The sequence below is a fragment of the Necator americanus genome, chromosome IV, assembly GCF_031761385.1.
Source record: "Necator americanus strain Aroian chromosome IV, whole genome shotgun sequence".
NCBI lineage: Eukaryota > Metazoa > Nematoda > Chromadorea > Rhabditida > Ancylostomatidae > Necator > Necator americanus.
The window spans coordinates 3392113-3409965 of NC_087374.1; the positions used below are offsets into that span (position 1 = coordinate 3392113).

At 38.6% G+C, this 17853-nt stretch overlaps 2 protein-coding genes across 3 annotated transcripts; one reads left to right on the plus strand and one right to left on the minus strand.

Annotated features, from left to right (window-relative positions):
- Positions 1-3913: 3913 nt before the first annotated feature.
- RB195_000290 (uncharacterized protein) lies at positions 3914-17812 on the minus strand (the record flags this gene model as incomplete). 2 transcript variants are annotated; one of them, XM_064196541.1, is made up of 12 exons in its annotated part: positions 3914-4021; positions 4124-4219; positions 4271-4474; positions 5613-5708; positions 5771-5833; positions 6195-6349; positions 6826-6900; positions 8183-8281; positions 8347-8485; positions 9633-9739; positions 16524-16615; positions 17748-17812. In XM_064196541.1, the coding sequence occupies 12 exons, from the start codon at positions 17810-17812 to the stop codon at positions 3914-3916; spliced, it is 1299 nt and encodes a 432-aa protein (XP_064052422.1). The 2 variants fall into 2 exon arrangements, with proteins under 2 accessions (XP_064052422.1, XP_013295481.2); XM_013440027.2 differs by having other exon boundaries at positions 4076-4219.
- On the plus strand, positions 13723-17767 carry RB195_000291 (uncharacterized protein; the record flags this gene model as incomplete). The annotated part of the gene is made up of 5 exons (XM_064196542.1): positions 13723-13799; positions 16454-16466; positions 16539-16573; positions 17568-17667; positions 17759-17767. The coding sequence occupies 5 exons, from the start codon at positions 13723-13725 to the stop codon at positions 17765-17767; spliced, it is 234 nt and encodes a 77-aa protein (XP_064052423.1).
- Positions 17813-17853: the final 41 nt, after the last annotated feature.

Here is a 17853-nt window from a genome sequence, read left to right on the forward strand (position 1 = left end):
TCACCTAGGTCAGAATCGTGCACGAAACCGAACACTGGTCGTCATATCTTTTTTTAATTATATATTATATTTATGTATTTATTATATTTATGCGTATAATTTTCTAAGTGTGCATGTACCGTTTTTTATTTTGTATTTGTCCTTACCACATCCCTTTAGCACACCATCGAGAGTAATATATAAGTAAATGTATTAATAAGTTTAATCTTTGTCAAATCTTCTGTATTCGAGCAGAAATTTCAGTGGGCAAAGCGAAAAGAGAAACATTCGCAATACTAAATGTTGCTGGAATTCTCCAAATTGAAAATGATTCCTCAATCAGTTTCCCACATCGATTTGGTCCCATCGTCGATTTCGAGATATGCTGCCCTTAATGTCGAATGTCATTTAAGGCAACATACCTCGAAAGTGAGGATGTAGGGGGTTTCTCCTGGAAAAGATAAAGTGAAAGGTGCTGATTACCAGTATGAACATGATGGCGCTCAATTTCTTTTAATCATTTTGGAAACGGGCGCGGGAAAAGTCCTTTTTGTACGTTTTATTCCTACGAGGTGCGTTAGAACGCGCCACCTTTGCGCATATTGTGTGTTCGCAAGTGGCCGGACAATAATTCAGGTTTCTGCGGCCGGCTACTCAAGTGAAAACCAGTGGATGGACTGCTGAGGGAACTGGCGCATGTGGAAAAATAGCGTTATAACGTGCCTTGTAGGGAAAAATGCACAGAAAGGTCGTTTTACACGCCGTTTTCAGGATGATTAGGAGATTGTACGTTATCATGCTCATACTCATAATAGCCATTCTTAGATCTATTTTTCGATCGAGATATCCCAACATCACCAATTTCTTGATGTACTGAAGTAATTATTTTGTATTGTGTGCTATATTTTAAATTATACTAAATAGCGACTTACGAGAAGTTGACCGTGAAGGATCGAGGGTCCGGTGCCTTTTCTGGTTGTGAAGCGCAATCACCAGCTTAATGACTAGATTAGCACTTTAATCCGAAGTGAAGGAAACCCCAATTCATGGATAAAACAGATATTTGAGTCATCAAAGATCTTCCCACTGCTTGCGCTTATTCCCTTACGGAAATGTGGCTTGGAGAGGGCTCGGACAAATTTTCAGACATCTATACACTCCAAAATCAATTCATCCTTGGAGTACATGTGAACTTTTGGAGATGAAGCAACACTGTAAACTATCCTTTGGAGATTACACCGAGGGAAAAAATCCACAGCTTCAAGTTGCTGCATCTTAGAGTTTTCTGGGCATGCGTCGCGGTCCTGCGGCAGAATGCCACTCAGTCATTAAAGTCACTCCGCACAAGGATGCTACCGCTCGGCGAAGATGCGCAGAACGGCGAAGATGCGGTCAGCGGATGAAAACCAGACTGCTTATTGAGGCAAGTAACTCAGATTTAGAGCTCCCGCTTCAAAATCTCAGAAGTGTTCACGAATTCCATTCATCCATGTATAGTTTGAGTATGAGTTTTAATATCAGAAGTGAAAAGCGGTGGGGTTTAATTAGAAAAAAAAAATTTCTAAAAAAAAAGCTTTTATTCGAACGTTTTTAAAGCGGCAATTTCAGACAGAGCTAGACATACTGGACGTCTCTACAGTAAACTGTACATAAAGTTTGTATTTTTTTCTTTTTTGTTCGTAATATTCTCTGACTCAGACAAAGTGTGTTCCACTCTCTATCATTCTCTTCTGGGGCACCACTGGTGTATGTGAATAAATAAATAAATAAATAAATAAATAAATAAAGTGTAAAATATCTGGCGTCAATCAATCCGCTTGGGACCCGCGCCACCACGTTCGCTTCAATTCAGAATCGTTTGAGGTTTACGGACGTTTAACTAGCAAATACAGTGAGTTGTAGGGGCTAGCCGATGTGCCAAGTCAGTGTTTTTATCCTCCCAGACAAGTCTGGCACCAATCTATCGACCAAGGAGGAATGAAGGGCTTGGTGAGCACTAGGGCGGATTCGAACCTCGGATTGATCATACTGCAGCCACAGCGGAGCATCTTACCGACTGCGCTACAACCGCTCATCGCGAGTTATCTAAAGAATTCGACAATTCAAGAATTCAAGTAGGACATGACCACTGTTATTTAAAGGATGTGAAATCTGGGCAGTTCTGCCGAAACCGATCCTGGTCTGCTTCACTGAGAGTGAGAGCATGGCCTTTGATCTTCTTGTGAACTTCCATTACCAATTCTTTTCTGACGATTCATAGATGCTCCAGAAACTTCCACTTCAAGCGACATTTTGCGGATAGAAAATTCTGGTTCTCTACGGTTTCTCTCACGGACTTTCTTAATAGCGTTCGGAGTGACTATGGATCGATGAATACCTCATCCAGAGCGGTCATCCTCGTTTCCCGCGTTTTTAGCGTTGAATGGTTCGATATAGAAGCAGTCGTGTCACCCCCAGCCTTTGCTGGATCGAGCGTGCAAGAAATGCCTTTCCTATAAAGTTCAGGGGTGGAACGACAATGAAATGATGGCTCAATCATGTCAAAAAAAATAACCGGAAAATTTGCGGAACTAGATTGTATACGTGACAAATAACAAGTAAGACACATAGGATATGATGCCATCGGCTCCTTTGTGTCTTACTTTTTATTCGTCAGCGGTTAGGATCAAGTGAGGACCCCTGTTGCCGTCGTTCATTGCTGCAGTTCCGGGTGGTCCCATCTGGATTCCAACCGCTATTTCCAGCGCGTCGCTTTGAGCGCAACCGCTTGCACAAATGCACCGTGCTTCATGTCGTTTTGACCCGACTATAGAACATATCTTTGCCAAACATAACTTTAGCGGAATCCGTTAGAATGGCCATAATTTTCTGTTAAGAAAAAACGAACATTGATGTAAATGCGATGTGAAAACGCTGAATAAACGCACAAAATCAAATGTCTGTTGATTGTGTTCCTGAATGTGGATGTCCGTCGTGGAATAAAAGGTGTTTAGTGACAGTAAATTGAGATTTACTGGTTAGGGACGGCAAACACGTCATGGCCAAGTGCCCTACACTGTTTTATAACAATAATAGTTGAATAAATAATAATAAGAATCCTTTTCATCTCTTTCATTCAAACATCTTTGATTACTCTAAAGCATTAGAGTAATTTAGAAGCGTTAGTGCTTACTTCCTCTCACACAAAAAATCTACCAATTCCAAAGAAATGGATTGTTGATCCTGATCCTACTGCGATCAATTACACTCACATCCCTTCAACAATGAATCAAACCACTCACCATGACAAATTGTCCGTCCCCCGTTAGGATTTTCGCTGCTGTTCAGAGCTGTACGCAGCTGTTCGTGCATGTTTATTCTTGCAAGTGATGATGACTACTTGCGTCCAATATATAAACACAATGAGTTCACGAAGACATTTATATGACGCAAATTTGCAACTTCGCAAAAGATGAGCAACATGAAGCAACGGAAAAAAAGAAGAAAAAGAAGAAAATCACGAGATATCCATAATATATCGCTAATCTCCTGAAGAAAGACCATGGTCGACGAGGCCACTGTGACATGCGAACGAAAAGAGATCATTCACTTACCCGTAATAGGTTCATTACTTCTGATTTGGCACTCACTCAGAGGTAACAGGTTACAGAAAAAAAAACGAAGAAATAAGCCAGAGACTTCAAATAGGGACATTTCTTCTCATGAATACTCCCTTTAAGCTGCACCAACCATTGCAGTTAGATTTCCTAAGTTCATCAGCCTATTCCCAAGGTATGGGGATGCTTCCAGAAAGAAAAAAGGCAGCGCAGTAAGACCCCTTATTAGTAGCGGATTTTCTTCATTTAACTCCTTACTTCGTTAGACGAAAAATACCATGCAGATGAAGTACGGTGGCAGTGAACTTATCTACGTTAGATACCCGTGCAATGTTCTGTTAAACATAATGTGAGCGAATCGGTAACTGTGGCATTGGAGGTGGTAGTGGTGGTTCGTGCCAGGAATCTCGTCGAGGAAGTGACTCTTTTCGTGCAGTATCGTCATTCTGAAAGTATATAGGTCTCATTGAAACTCGTCTGCCAATTTTCACAACGCTTACGAGAAATTCGAGGGAATTTTCGCATAACTCAGAATTTTGAGCACGTACACTCTCCCAATCTCCTCTTTCAGAACTTTCAATCTTCTCGTCCAATACAGGCTTTCCGCTTCGTCGAAGGAATATCAGCCAAAGTGCTTCAGTCACCTGTAAAAAAAGTCATTACTACGAAACATAGGTGAAGTCGTGTGCGCAAACCTTGGCGCAAGTGAGGTTCCCGGCATGACTGGCGATCATTTGCAGAAGAAACACGCCATCAGGTCGTAGAAATCTATCGGTGAACCTTCCTATTTGATCCGATTCCATGTCAAGATGCTTTGCGACAAAATTCTGTCTACAATGAGCAGAGGCGAGTGCACACAACCAGAACAGTAAATTCAAAGCAGTGATCAATCCGAGCACCTAAAACAGCACAATTGGAGCATTGTACTTAAAAATTGCGTTTGTTACGTTGCTGTTCTTCTTAATGTGGCGTAAAATCATGTATCATGTTGTGAAAGGAAGATACAATCGATAACTGCGAAAGTTTGAACACAAAATGAACTTTTCAAAGTTTGAACACAACGGTGTAATAACAAAATTACTTTCTGAATCGTTTTAATAGCAAAACAATTCAAGTTATACTAATTTGTAAAATGATCGAAAAAATTTCTGAGATATATTTGTCACTGCTACTTTTCTCCGTGTAGTGTTAGACATCAATTATGTGCACTGAGAAGTCTCTTTCTCTGAGTTTTTCTATAGTTCGTGGCCTATGTACATGTCAACAGTTGATATGCGGAGCGGGACTATACTATACGGGACTCTGGAACAGAAAATCCTGAGGAATAGTCCGATTATCAATCAATACGATCATGAAAACATGATCGAACCATTCTTCGATGGATTTTTTGTTGCAGAGAGAAGATTTCTTATCCATTTCGTTAAAGCAATGCGAGCCTTGACAAGAGAGCAACAAATAGATCGTACTTAGTGATCTGGTACCTTCAAAAATCTCCACATAGAAAAAGAAAACTTAGATATTGCTTTCGTTTTTCTTTTTTTTCTGCAATTTACAAACGTTTCAGCTAAGATCGAGCTGCAAGAAGTGTACCCCGAAAATCATTTATTGCTTGGAAAGTATTTATCATGTTAGAAGTTTGTAGCTCAGCCGATAAGAGGTCCCGCCGTAACTGGATCGATGCTTCGAAAATGACCTAGTGCCAACCAAGACTCAAACGATTCTGAGTTGAAATGAACGCGTTGGTGCATCTCAAGCGCTAGACATTATCCTTTCTATCCACTTTCAAATATCATGTTAACAAAATAATCCACAAGGCAACTGCACAATAGGTGAATAGATTTAAGATGTTCTCTTTTTTTTTTTTTTGAAAAGCCTTTCACAGTTTAAAGCAGCAACGAATATTTTAGTCCCCGCAAAAACAAAAAAAAAAATGCTTCAAGTGGATCTCAAAAAAATAGAAAATCAAGACATAGTGACTAAGACAAATAAAGAGTGCTTCTAAGAAAGCGTAAAAACTGTAGAGAAAAGAACACCTACCGACAACCAAATCCACAGAAATATGAAGATCTTTTCGGTGAGCATGTTCACGACAAGGACACACTGTACAGTATGACGGTGGACATTTCCCAGTACCTTCAAATGTAAACAATACTCGTGCAAAAAAATACTTCGGAGATGATACATCGAAGACTCACCCTTATTTCAAAGTCGCACAGCGTCACTCGTGGGAATTTTCCCGAATCTCTCCATTCTCGACCCTGAAATTGTGTCAGAACTTAGAAGCAAGTCTCACGTCCCTGGCTTATCGTTGTTTTTTTTACATTTTATCGTGTACTTTTAATTTTATGGTGATGTGAACTTTTATTTTTTTACTGAGGAGTTTTGGGGATTAAGTGCATGTCTTATGTGTCCCTCGTTGGCATTTTAGAGGAACGTTTTTGCGTGATAGAGTTCCCGTTGCATACACATGCAAGATGCTTCTGAGGGCGTGATTTCCGTTGCAGTATTTATGAGTGCATACTCAGATAAGTGACGAAATCACAAATCGATTAACGTGCTTTTCTGGTAACAACTTCTTCTGGATGAATAACAAATGAAAAACCGAGATTAGACACTCACAAGTAACAAATCGTAGAGAACATGAGCTCCGAATAGCGGGTATTCAGCAGTTTCGAGGAATGAGTTCAGAAGTAAGAACTGGATGATTACGTTGCATAAATGAAGCGTTTTAATAAATACGTACACTGTCGACACGTAAGCACCGTAGAATTTCCCTGAAAGTATCGATAATGGGCTCCGATTGAGGACTCGACCTCCCTCACATTCTTCAAGAAAGTACACAGTTCACACTTAAACCGATGATTTTAACCGCTAACGATCGCGATCTTTGCTTCGCGTGACTTAACTAAGAAGTTAACCTTCAATTCAATTACTATGATTTGTGTAAGATCATTCCATGCAGATGTTTTGAAAGAGTTTTTGAAATTGTCGTAAAATATAGAAAACAACCACTTTACAGTCGCCTGTCGATAAGTTATGATATGCAGGTTTGACCGTTCTGTCGATACAACCATTAGTCAAAGTTAAAATCGCAACAATCACTGATGCAACTTTCCATTCTAGCACAAAACCATTGGAAAATCAATACACTGTTAAATAGTGAAATGCAAGTTTAGATATATGCACAGTTTCCAGTTAACGAAATTACTACACTAATTATATACTAAGTAACTATATTTTGTTTCCTTACCAACTCTTACGACAGCAAAAATGTAGACGTTCTTCTTCCTAGCGCCATGTTCTCTTTGATACATTAAGGCATCGTCTGAAAGAGACATATGAGAATATTATATTGGTTTAGAGTACGATTCATGGCCTTTTTTTCAGACTTGGAAATGCAGATGAAGAAGATGATGAAAAAGACGAAGATGTTCAAAGTATTAGCAAAATATTTTTTTTTATTTGAAAGAAAATCTCTCATCCTACAGGAATGTAGTATTCTGGCCTTTTTAAGCTTTATTGACTATTCTTTCAGATTATTAAAAGTAGTGTATAGTGGGCAACGAGGAACGTTTTTGACACCTCCTTTTCGCCAAAATTTCTCTCGAGGTCTGTACTGTATATGCAGGATATCGAATGAGAATATTGAACCAAATAAAAAGTCTTGAAAACGAAAAAAAAAACGCATAACAATCATGAAAAACAAAAGTAAAAATGAAGAACAAAAATGGAGCATGGAGAAGCTCACTGAAGAATAGGGAGGGGAAGGAAGGGGGTGCAGAATAGAGTATATGTTATCGTTTGGTTTGTGATAAGTTTTTTTTTACTAAAGAAAATTCTTCTTCAACCGGCGACAATTTGCGAACCGATGAGCGAGGTCATTGAGGCGCACAAACCGGTCAATCAATTGCGGCCGCTTGATCTCCGTTTTTGACGTCAGAATCCTGATTTTGATGTGTGAACACAAACGGCGGATGGTATCTTCAAGCATAGTTCCCATTCCAAAAGCACCACTAGTCTAAGCTTCACCGGTCTTACTGAATGGATCAAATTCGGGAAAAAATGGTTTTGAAGATGCTTTGTTCTGTCCACTTGACGCTCCCTTCTAATTACCATAGAAAGAAACAGCTAGCAGCTCACATACTTTTACTCTTGCCTTGCAGCTTTAAAACGCCACCTATCCAGCATTATAGTTGGGTCAAAAGGACATGAAACTCGGTGCTCTTACGTAAGCGGCTGAGCTAAAAGCGGCGCTACGAAGTTATTGGTTGGCATCCAGGTGGGACCATCGCGAGCTGCAGTGATGATTGGTGCTAGCAAGAGTCCTCCCTCGAAACTACCCGTCAAAAAGATTCGAAATAAAAACATTAACTCATAAAAATAACATTATTGAATAGAGGAAAATCAAGTAATATGGAACACCTCATCAAAATGATCCTCTTAGTTTGATTAGTTGATTGATTTAACTAGAAGTTTAAGCTGTTTCCTGATGTGAAGCAAACACAAAAAATCTCCAGAGAACCAAAGAAACGGGAATCCTATAGTGATTCTAAGCATGACAAAGAAAATATATAAAAGTAAAAGAAGTGGAAAATATTTGAAATTACCAATATGTCTTGCTAACACATCGATGGTTTTATTTCGAACCAATGGATCGACATTCTGCTCCTGACAAGCCAACTGCAGTACAAGTGCTGCATTGAGACCTGAAAAACGAGCACTCGGACAAACGCACCGTAATTAATAGTGAACGTAACGGAAGCCACCGTACCACTCTGACTGGAGAGCATTCGCCATACGGATGAAGGGATGTGGAACATTAAGGCAGCAACGGCAAGTACAAACGGAACCCACTGGTAGTAGCCAATTTGTCGCCTCTCCCGATCATCTAGTCGATGAGGTATCAGGTCCTGGGCGGAAAAATGTTACTGATATTCTTATCACTTGACGTTTGAAATAGTCCAAAAGTTCGAATTTCTGTATCGTGGGGGAGGAATGAAGAATTGGCAAATATATATTAAGGTCAAAACGACATAAAATACAATGCCGTTGCGTAAGCGGCTGCGCTCGAAGCGGCGCGGTGGAGCTGGCGGTTCTGATCGAGGTGGGACCATCGCGAACTGTAGCGGTGAGTTGTCCTACTAAGGATCCTCCCTGATTCCTAATGCTACACCCACTATATAGTTCGGTTGTAGATTACAGAAATCAACCTGGTTCCGATCCTATTTCCTTAATCGTCGTAAAAGTAAAACCAATGAACAGGGGACCGGGAGTGTGTACAAGTGTACGTGTTCTAACGTACCTCGTAGGAACAAACTCCGCTCCTAACTTCGCGGTTTTCTACGACGATTAGGGGAAGATGAGCGGAACCACACGTGTTTACGCTGACGACATCCAAATCTTATGGTTTCGCTGTGGTTTCCGTCCCCTGTCAAAATCGTGATACGCTACCTGGATTTGAACCTTATCCCCGGGATACTCGTACTCTCTACTTGTCACTAACTGCCCCAACGTTGGCGATTCCCTCAAGCGTAGTCTTGATGCACTTTTTAGATGGAGTCACTTATATTTGGCAATGGATTGAAATATGTGTGGATGGAAATAACACGGAGAAATTCCTAAGGGAGTACGACCTTAACCCATATAAAATGATTTTTATGATTTTCAGCCAGCACTCTGCGTCGCTAAAGATAAAAACTCGCTTTCGACCTCAGAATAGTACTGTACGCATTTATACAGAAGGGATCTTATTGAACATTATTACTATCACGTCTTGTAATCCACAATGTTCCCGTTGTACAACACGGAAAACCAATAAACTTCTAGAAATTTCGTTCCGCTGTGAACTCCTGGCTGGAAAATCATAATTCAATTTAATTTTGGAATTTACAATCCATGATTTATTCACTTACGTCTAAACGTAAGGCCTGTACTTATCGCTTAATAAATCCATGTTGTGTAAGATCCGGAAGTGTAAACAGCTTGACACTTTACATTTTGGCATAACTCATAACTTTTACTTCTCAAATCCCGAACCTCATTCAGGGTTTAAATTACCTGAAAAGGAATCCAGTAGGTGTTCTGAACCCAACAGTAATTTTCTGTGTATTGTTCCATTGCACGTGTGAATTGGGCTGGCACGAAACATTCTATCGGATGTCCCACTGAAATTAAATTATACGTCGAAAGTCTTAATGAAAGAGTATGTGATGTTCATGTCATTCTTGGAATTAAAACTTTCAAATCCATTCTTCGGTCACCTTGAATCCACAAACCCAACGCTATCCTTGCGTATGCTCACTCTATAGTCGGTTGAGAACGTCATGAAGCTCGGTGCAATTGCATACACGGCTTCTCTCGATGCGGTGCGGTGAAGCGTAGCGGCTGGGAGCATTCTGAAACTCTTGCTGGCAGAACCCATTGCTGCAGCTTTCGATAGTCCCACCTCGCTTCCAACTGCTGCCTCCACCGCGCTGTTTCGAGAGCGCGTACGCAAATGCACCATGCTTCATGCCGTTTTGACTTAACTATATTTACCGTATCCACATAAATACGTGATCCTTCTTCTCGCCTCATTGAAGCTACATATATAGCTAGCTATTCCACGTTTCCCTTATAACTGCTCCCTCCTCCATACAGAAGAAAATAGGGAGTGAATTTCGTTTATCTCTCCTCGTAACAATGCGGTTTCTAATCTTTCTCTTCGTCTAAGGGTAGAGTCGAGACGGAGATTTGGTTATTTCTACTCTCTATACTCTTATAAATTTCTACAACAGCAACCATCACAACAAAGGGGAATTTCTACACTTCTTTGATTTTCGTTTCAATCATTCATCGTTTTATTTCTCAGCAAAAATGAATCTTTACTGTCTTCGTTCATATTTTTTGAAGTCGCCGCACTATTTCGACGTGTTTGGACCTGTCTCACGGCTTTTTGGCACGTATGGCTGGTATTTACGCGTGAAGACGTGTTTCGCAGCGCTTCACAGGTTAATATTCCCTGTTTTGGTAAACTCGAACCCATGGACTCTTTCGCACTTATTTTTGTCATTTTTTTTCGTTTGAGTTTTTTAAAGTTTTTTTTTTAGAAGTTTTTTCCCAGTTTTTTTTTAAGCCGTTTTAGCTCAAGGAATCGCTTCTCAGGGGAAGTGTGCGCTCGTTATTTACTTTTTTGTTTTTACTAGTTCCACTGACTTTGTCCGAGTGCCGTTTCTACAATTCCCAGATGCTGCTAGACTGTAACTCCGTGTTTCACATAAATACTAGTAGGCATGGTTGGGTCGAAACGACATGGAGCACGGTCGCATTTGCGTACGCGGTCGAAAAGGCGCGCTGGGGGGCAGTACTTGGGGCCGAGGTGGGACCATCGTAAATTACAGCGGTGGTTGGTGTCAGCAAAGGTTCCAATACGCTCCTAACCGCTACGCTTTACCGCACCACCTTGAGAGAAATTGCGTACGCAATTGCACCGTGCCTCATCTCGTTTGACCCTACTATAATTGTTGTTACTACAGACATTGCGCTACACGGATAACGCTTCACTGACAGCAAATCCACAGACAGCGGACAGATTTCGGCGGATTTTCGCATAAACTGTGCGTTCGTTTCTCGGCTAGCGCCTGGGTCCGTGGAAGTTCCGCACGATAACTGCGCTATCGTTCGAAACGATGAGGAATTAAAGGCAGCGTATCACGAAACTCACGATGTTGGAATCCCCGTGAGGCAAATATAAAGTTCGCTGGTGTAGATTACGAGCATGAGCGTGCCCTATCCTAATTCCTTATAATCACCCTTAAAAAAAGGGAGTGGAAACGGCATTCTTCTAGAAAAACGGCGTGGGAACCGCTTTAGTTCCTACGAAGTACGTCAGTCGCCTGCTCCGGTCCCCACAGCAGCTTATTCATTGGTTTTCCCTGGACAAGCTGCTGAGGATTTTTGATCACTCACTCGTTCATGCAGTGCGTTCTAACGAATCTCGTAGGAACAAACGCAGTTTCTCACATCCATAATAATTTCTCACATAAGCCGTAATAATGTTTGTTAACGTTCTTGGCTGTTGCTAAATTGGACTATTGTTTCTCACATCGTGTTTCAGGAAGATTGGGAAGGATTGAGCCCTCATACTCGTAAACGCCAAATTTTATATTTCCCTATAGAGAACCCAACATCGTCAATTACATGGTTTATTAATGTTCATTTAATGTAAAAATCCCCCAAAATTCTCCATCCTTTTCTTTAATTCCGTACTCTTTTTTATCTGAAGTCTCGTTCTTATTCCGGGTTGCCATTGCTTTTTTTTTAATTTACAAAGTTGCTTGGTTGCTCTCCATGATAGCAGGTAATATTAACTCCCATCCAGAAAGCTCTTCTGGTGATATAATTCCATGGAAAAAATACAGGAGTAGCCTATAAGATATGAAAAAATTGCTACAATTTTTGTTAGATAAACGGTGGAGAGATGGTTCGTAGCAAGCGCAGAGGTGGGTACTACTAGATGGATACATATACTTAAGGTAATGCTTTCAAATTGTTTCTACATATATATATATATTTATTTATTTATATATGCAGACAATTTATATATTTCTTCTACTTATACATTCTGTTTCTATATCTGTTTTTATTATGGGTATCGAAGTAGTGTTTGAAGCTCAAGTCTGAATTTTTTCAAAATGTTGAACTAACGCGTTTAGAAAGAAAACTATGGAATATTTTGGTTAAAAAATCTTACTCTAAAAAACCGCTACCGTCACCCGTTTCTATTAAAAAAAAAGAAGAAAAGAGCGTTGTTAGAAAAACACAGTTCTAATTTTACAGAAAGTGCCACTACTATTAATTTTTATCGATAAGTGAAAGCGAGCGAATCGAACACCACAGAAATTCTGAAGTCCTGAAGCTTTAGCCGTTAGACGTTCAGACTAGTTTCAGTATACTTTACTGCGATCCCCACTAATTATTGCATTTTTTTTTACTGTCATCACATCATCATCATCATTTGTCACTTACTAATTACCATTACTTTCTTGCCTTTATTAGTATCTAGAAACACTCTAGAATTCTAGAAACTCGGACTCTAGAAACAAGAAATTTCTTTTAAATCCAATTCATTGGTGAGTTTTTACCACAGTACAGCCTAAGGTTATAAATAGCTGACCGAATCGATCAGTGGCTGCGAGATGACAATCTGCAGGATGATGAATCTCGTAGAGAAATATATGTGTCTTGTGAAAAAGACCAAGAACACTTGTCAACAAGCACTGCTTTCGAGTCGTTGAGACTCATCAATTTTTTTCTAGTTCGAACCTTTACTAGCTGAGGTCCGGAACTTGTGTTAATGTACCTCAAACATGAATTATGTTGCAGCTAAGGAAAGTGAAAAATAGATGTTCAGTTAAGTTTTTGGTAACTAGAACGAGAAAAAAAAACTATTTTAGTGGGTAGAGCAAAAGCATGTTGGGTTATTAGAACCTCAGTTATTCAAATAATTTTCTTCTTAATTTTTCCATTTTTTTCAAATAAAAAAAAATTGAGTGCCTCGTTCATTCAAAGATTATGATCCACGCAGGGTAGAGACAGAATATAGAGCGTTCAGTTCATACCACTACAGCTTTTCTTTTGAAAAAAAAAAGTATTGAAGTAATGAAAAGAGTAATTGTCCTCCATTTAGAATTTTTTCACTGAGTTACATGAGGACTTCATCAGCGTAGCCAAAGCAATATAGCAGTGGAAGGCAGGAAAGGAAACAAAATCACATCATTTCACGGTTTGGTTCGTATTTCAAAAATTTTCGGTATTTTTTTAGGCATATGTAAACTTTTTTTCAGTTATAAGTCGTAATTATTATTGTTACTATTTATTACTGAAAAAAGTTCACATATGGCAAAAAAATCTATATCTTATTGTGTTTTAATTCAATTATCCAATGTTTTCACATCTCCTAAGGTTGTTCCTAAGTCTTTTCCTTCATTCTTAACCAAAACGTAAGTAAGGATTAGAAATGGTAACAAGTAACTGGGTGGAAGTATGCCCATACTCATGTATTCTAAAAGTTTCATCTATCTTTGTTACGCGGTTTAGAAAATATATGTCAGATTCTGAGAAAAGGATTGATTTCGTTGTTTACAAAAGTTCCAGAAAAAACGAGTGGATGAGTGTTTCAGATTTCCTCATAGCCTCAGTGAAACTTGCGAGAATTGCTGGAACATCATCTATCTTTGTTACGCGGTTTGTCCGGGCAAAGACAATAGCGGTTGATTTTTTTAAAATAGGAGTAAACCGTTGTCCAGAGCCGCGAAGTACAATTTGTTTTAATTTTTCTTCCACAAAAGATGTTCAACACCTTTTTCCCTTTAATACAATTTTTTACTCATAGTTACGACTTAATTACTGTTATTTACGATTCAATTATTAATAATTATTATTACGATTGTTATTGATTTTTATTAAAAGCCTAAGTTTCGGCGTCATCGCCTTCGTAAGAGTCTGGAAAATCAAAGGCATAAGTTATTTATTTAAAAATAAATATTGTATTAAATGAATAACTGGTTTGTCCTTTTTCATACCTCTCATTCACCCCAGAAAAAGCATTCAAATAGTTCGCCAATAAAAAAATTTCAATAAAAAAATAATACAATATACCGTCTAGTGGTCAATTGTTGGAACCGGTACCGTAAAAAATTCTCAGAATTGTGAATCAGAAAGGGCCAACCTCATAGAGGTCGCATGATATGAGGCTAGCTTTTTTTGCGATCACAATACATTCATCCTTTCTGTTCTCCAGAGCTGTTAATACTATATACTTACTTTATTTTACTACATTACTACTTTATTAAAACTTATTAACTTTATTTATTTATTAAAGTGCTAATACTTTATTCTTTACTAACATGAGCATTTTTGCTGATTTTTAGTAACTCTTCAATTTCGATGTATGGATTTTTAGTGATATGAGTTGAGAAAAAAATTGTGGGTAGGTCTTATAAAGAGGATGACCGACTTGTTGCGTACGTCCTTGATCGGGGACTGCCCTTCAGGGCTGTCAAACATCCATACATCGAAATTGAAAAGTTACGGCAATTATGTGAATGGATTTATTTTTATTTTTATTTCTTATTTTTCTGACCTTCAAATTAGTACCTGCCTTCGAAGACATAAAAGATTTCCTTGATTTCCGATTATACGGGTTTCAAAATGAAGCGTAGACTTAGAAAAGCATCGTTGTACTCAGTATCGCTCAACAAAGTATTCGTTCTCGCAAAAAATAAAATTCCTATGTAATACACAAAATTAGAATTTTTCCCAAACTGCCTTTGAACTGGATGGAACCGGGCAATTCTGCCAAAATTCTTCTCCTAAAAATACGCTAGAAAATATCCAGAAGTAGTGAGAAGTTTTTGAAAGGAACGAATGAAATCGGATCCTCAAGCTTTTATGGGAAAGCTCAGAGAGTATGGATCCTTTTTTCTTGCGGCCGAGATTATTCGGTTTCCTCTATTGGGAACTTCTTAGATATTTCTTCTTTCAATGAATAAAATTGTTGAGACGTTTAAAATAACTAATTTTTTCTAATTTTGATTTAACGAATTTTTTTTTAATTTAATTTTTAGATTTTGATTTGACGAATCTTTTTAAATTTTGATTTAATAATTTTTTTTTTTAAATTTTGAAAAATTTTACAGTGAGTGAGTCGTGCGCTAACAGGAACAACAAATAGGGCCGTGTTGAATTGAATTCGATAAAATCCACTTTAAAATGCATATGCGGATTTTGAGGGTGGCAAGATGAGAAGTCAGCTGTCTTCGAGAGGAAGCGATTACATGCACTTAAATTTTACCCGATCCAACAACATTTAACTGCGTCTCTTGGATTTCCACAATTATTCGCAATCCTCTCTCACTCACTCTCACTCTCTATGTGTATATGTGTGTATTGCGCGGTTGTTGTGTTACACAAAAACTGATGATGGGGGGAAAAATCAGTGGCAACGTAATACGTTTGCGTCTGTTCGCCGGCATCGATCCCTCCGGAATTTTTGTTCACATTCATGAAAATCGCCGGTCTTTTCGGCTACCGGCACACTAACCGGAAATAATTGTTTAGAGTTTAACAATTGAAAATTGCAGCAACGAAAATTCAAAGCTTTCAATTTTTAAAAAAATGTCAATTACGTATAGAATTGTAGCAGCGATTAAAGTAAAGACTTAGAGGAATTACGCCAGCCGCCTGTTGCAAAATGTCCTTTTCGTGAAAAGTCGGAGCCACATGTACCTCAGCACGCAACAGATGAAATTTTTAGTGTTTTCGGAGTAGCCCCGAGTCAACTTTATTGCTATCGCTATAATTTAATCCGCTTGATTTAACTACATCTAATTTACAAAATTTAATTTCTCAAAAAAGGATAGATGGAGAAACAACTACATCAAATTTCAAAAAAAAAATCAAAAAATGTAGAACAATTCACCAGGTTTCTGCAGAAAAATTCCTATTTTTTGTCCAACTCCGAACAGTGCACTCTTCAGTGCATAATTAGGAAAAACAAGGAGAATTCCTAGATCCTCAGTGTAACTTTCGAAAAAAAAATCCACGGATCACATTCTCCACGGCCTCAAAGTTCCTAGCAAACGGGGAAAAAAGAACAAATGCGGTGAAACGGAAAATTTGAGAAGAGAAGAAAGAATTGAACTTTGTACGTGGCTCAGGATATTTGTTAGGATAAATCGTGTATTTTTCAATTATAAAAATTGATTTCTTATTTGAAATTTGAGATATTCTGGAAAAACGATCAATTCAGGAATCATTTATGGAATAGCAAATAGTTACATGGGTCAAGGTAGTTACAAATGATTTCGGATCAAGAATACTTGACATTTTTCGATTAGCCAATCAATAAAGGTGAAAGATTTGAATAACTTCTTTTTTTTAATGAAGCTTACAGAATTATGTACTTACCGTACTGCTTTGCAGATACCAATACGGCAAACATTAACACCAATGTCGAGGTGTATAAATAGTGTAGTCGATCAACGAAGTCGTCATCTACTCTGTAAAATAAATTGCAAAGGCGGATGTTTTCAGGAAATTAACACATCAGTGTTATGAACTCCATATACCTGCTGTGGATATATACACAAAAAAAGAACTTGCAAATTAAGTTCATTGAAATCCGATGTGGAACTCTCAGTCATTACCTCCTTAGTCATTATGGAATTTTACCTTATCCAGAGAAAAATCCAGTGATAGTCATATTTGTTTTCAGGATTTCCCTTTCGATTACATCGATATGATAAAATACTTGTGGTTTTATGATGCAAATCGAAGAAAAAGAAAACTTGTGATTAATTTGCAAAGGAGAAAGTGGAGAAACCTTTTGTATAATTATTTCAGGATTTTCCTTTCGATTACGCCGATATGATAAAATACTTGTGGTTGCGTGATAAAAATCGGAGAAAAAGAAAAGTTGTGATTAATTTTAGGAGAAAGCAGAGAAGCCACTTGCATAATTCCAGAAATCCACACCACCTCAAATTCGTCGGGTTATTAAAATTATAATTATTAGTATTGTTTTGTATTGTAAGCTGATGCGTGAAACATGTAAATCATGCGACAAATCCGAAGAGGGAAATGACAGCTGTTCTTCATCCTATGTCTCTGGGTTATTTTTTTTCCATCCAGCATGCAACGGATTGTTATGTGAGAACATTCTCATTAATGTTAACTGCTTCTGGATATTAGTGAGAGAATTGAAATTGAGTTTGTACACGGATGCACGGATATTTTACATTCGTTCTCTTGCAAGCAAAAACGCAACCACCACATTTATCACTCATGAGGTCTTGCTAATCCGAACACACTTTAGTGCCTTTCGGGAAAAAAAAACCTTTCCAGGAATTGATAGTGCTGAATCGAGACCGATATTCCAGTGCAGATTTATCAGCACTGAATTCTTCATACGTGACATACGTGGTCTCAAAAAGAAACTTGAGATTACTGTAGATCGCCGGCGCAAATCACCGGCTGGAGATACTTGTTGAGATTACGGCGATTCGCGCCGCAAATACTGTTACCACCATCATCTGACTACAGTACACCTACAGTAAGTACGGATCCTATAGACCTCGAAAGCTTTTCACTTCACACGTACATGCGAAAAGAGAACACTGCACCACGGTTTACCTTGGTTCTAGAAATCGTAGCGCTGAAGCGAGAAAATGCATTCCTATACGGTATCCTCCAACCATGGTTGAATGGAGGGGGGAATATGTGGATTGTGGGCGGAGCT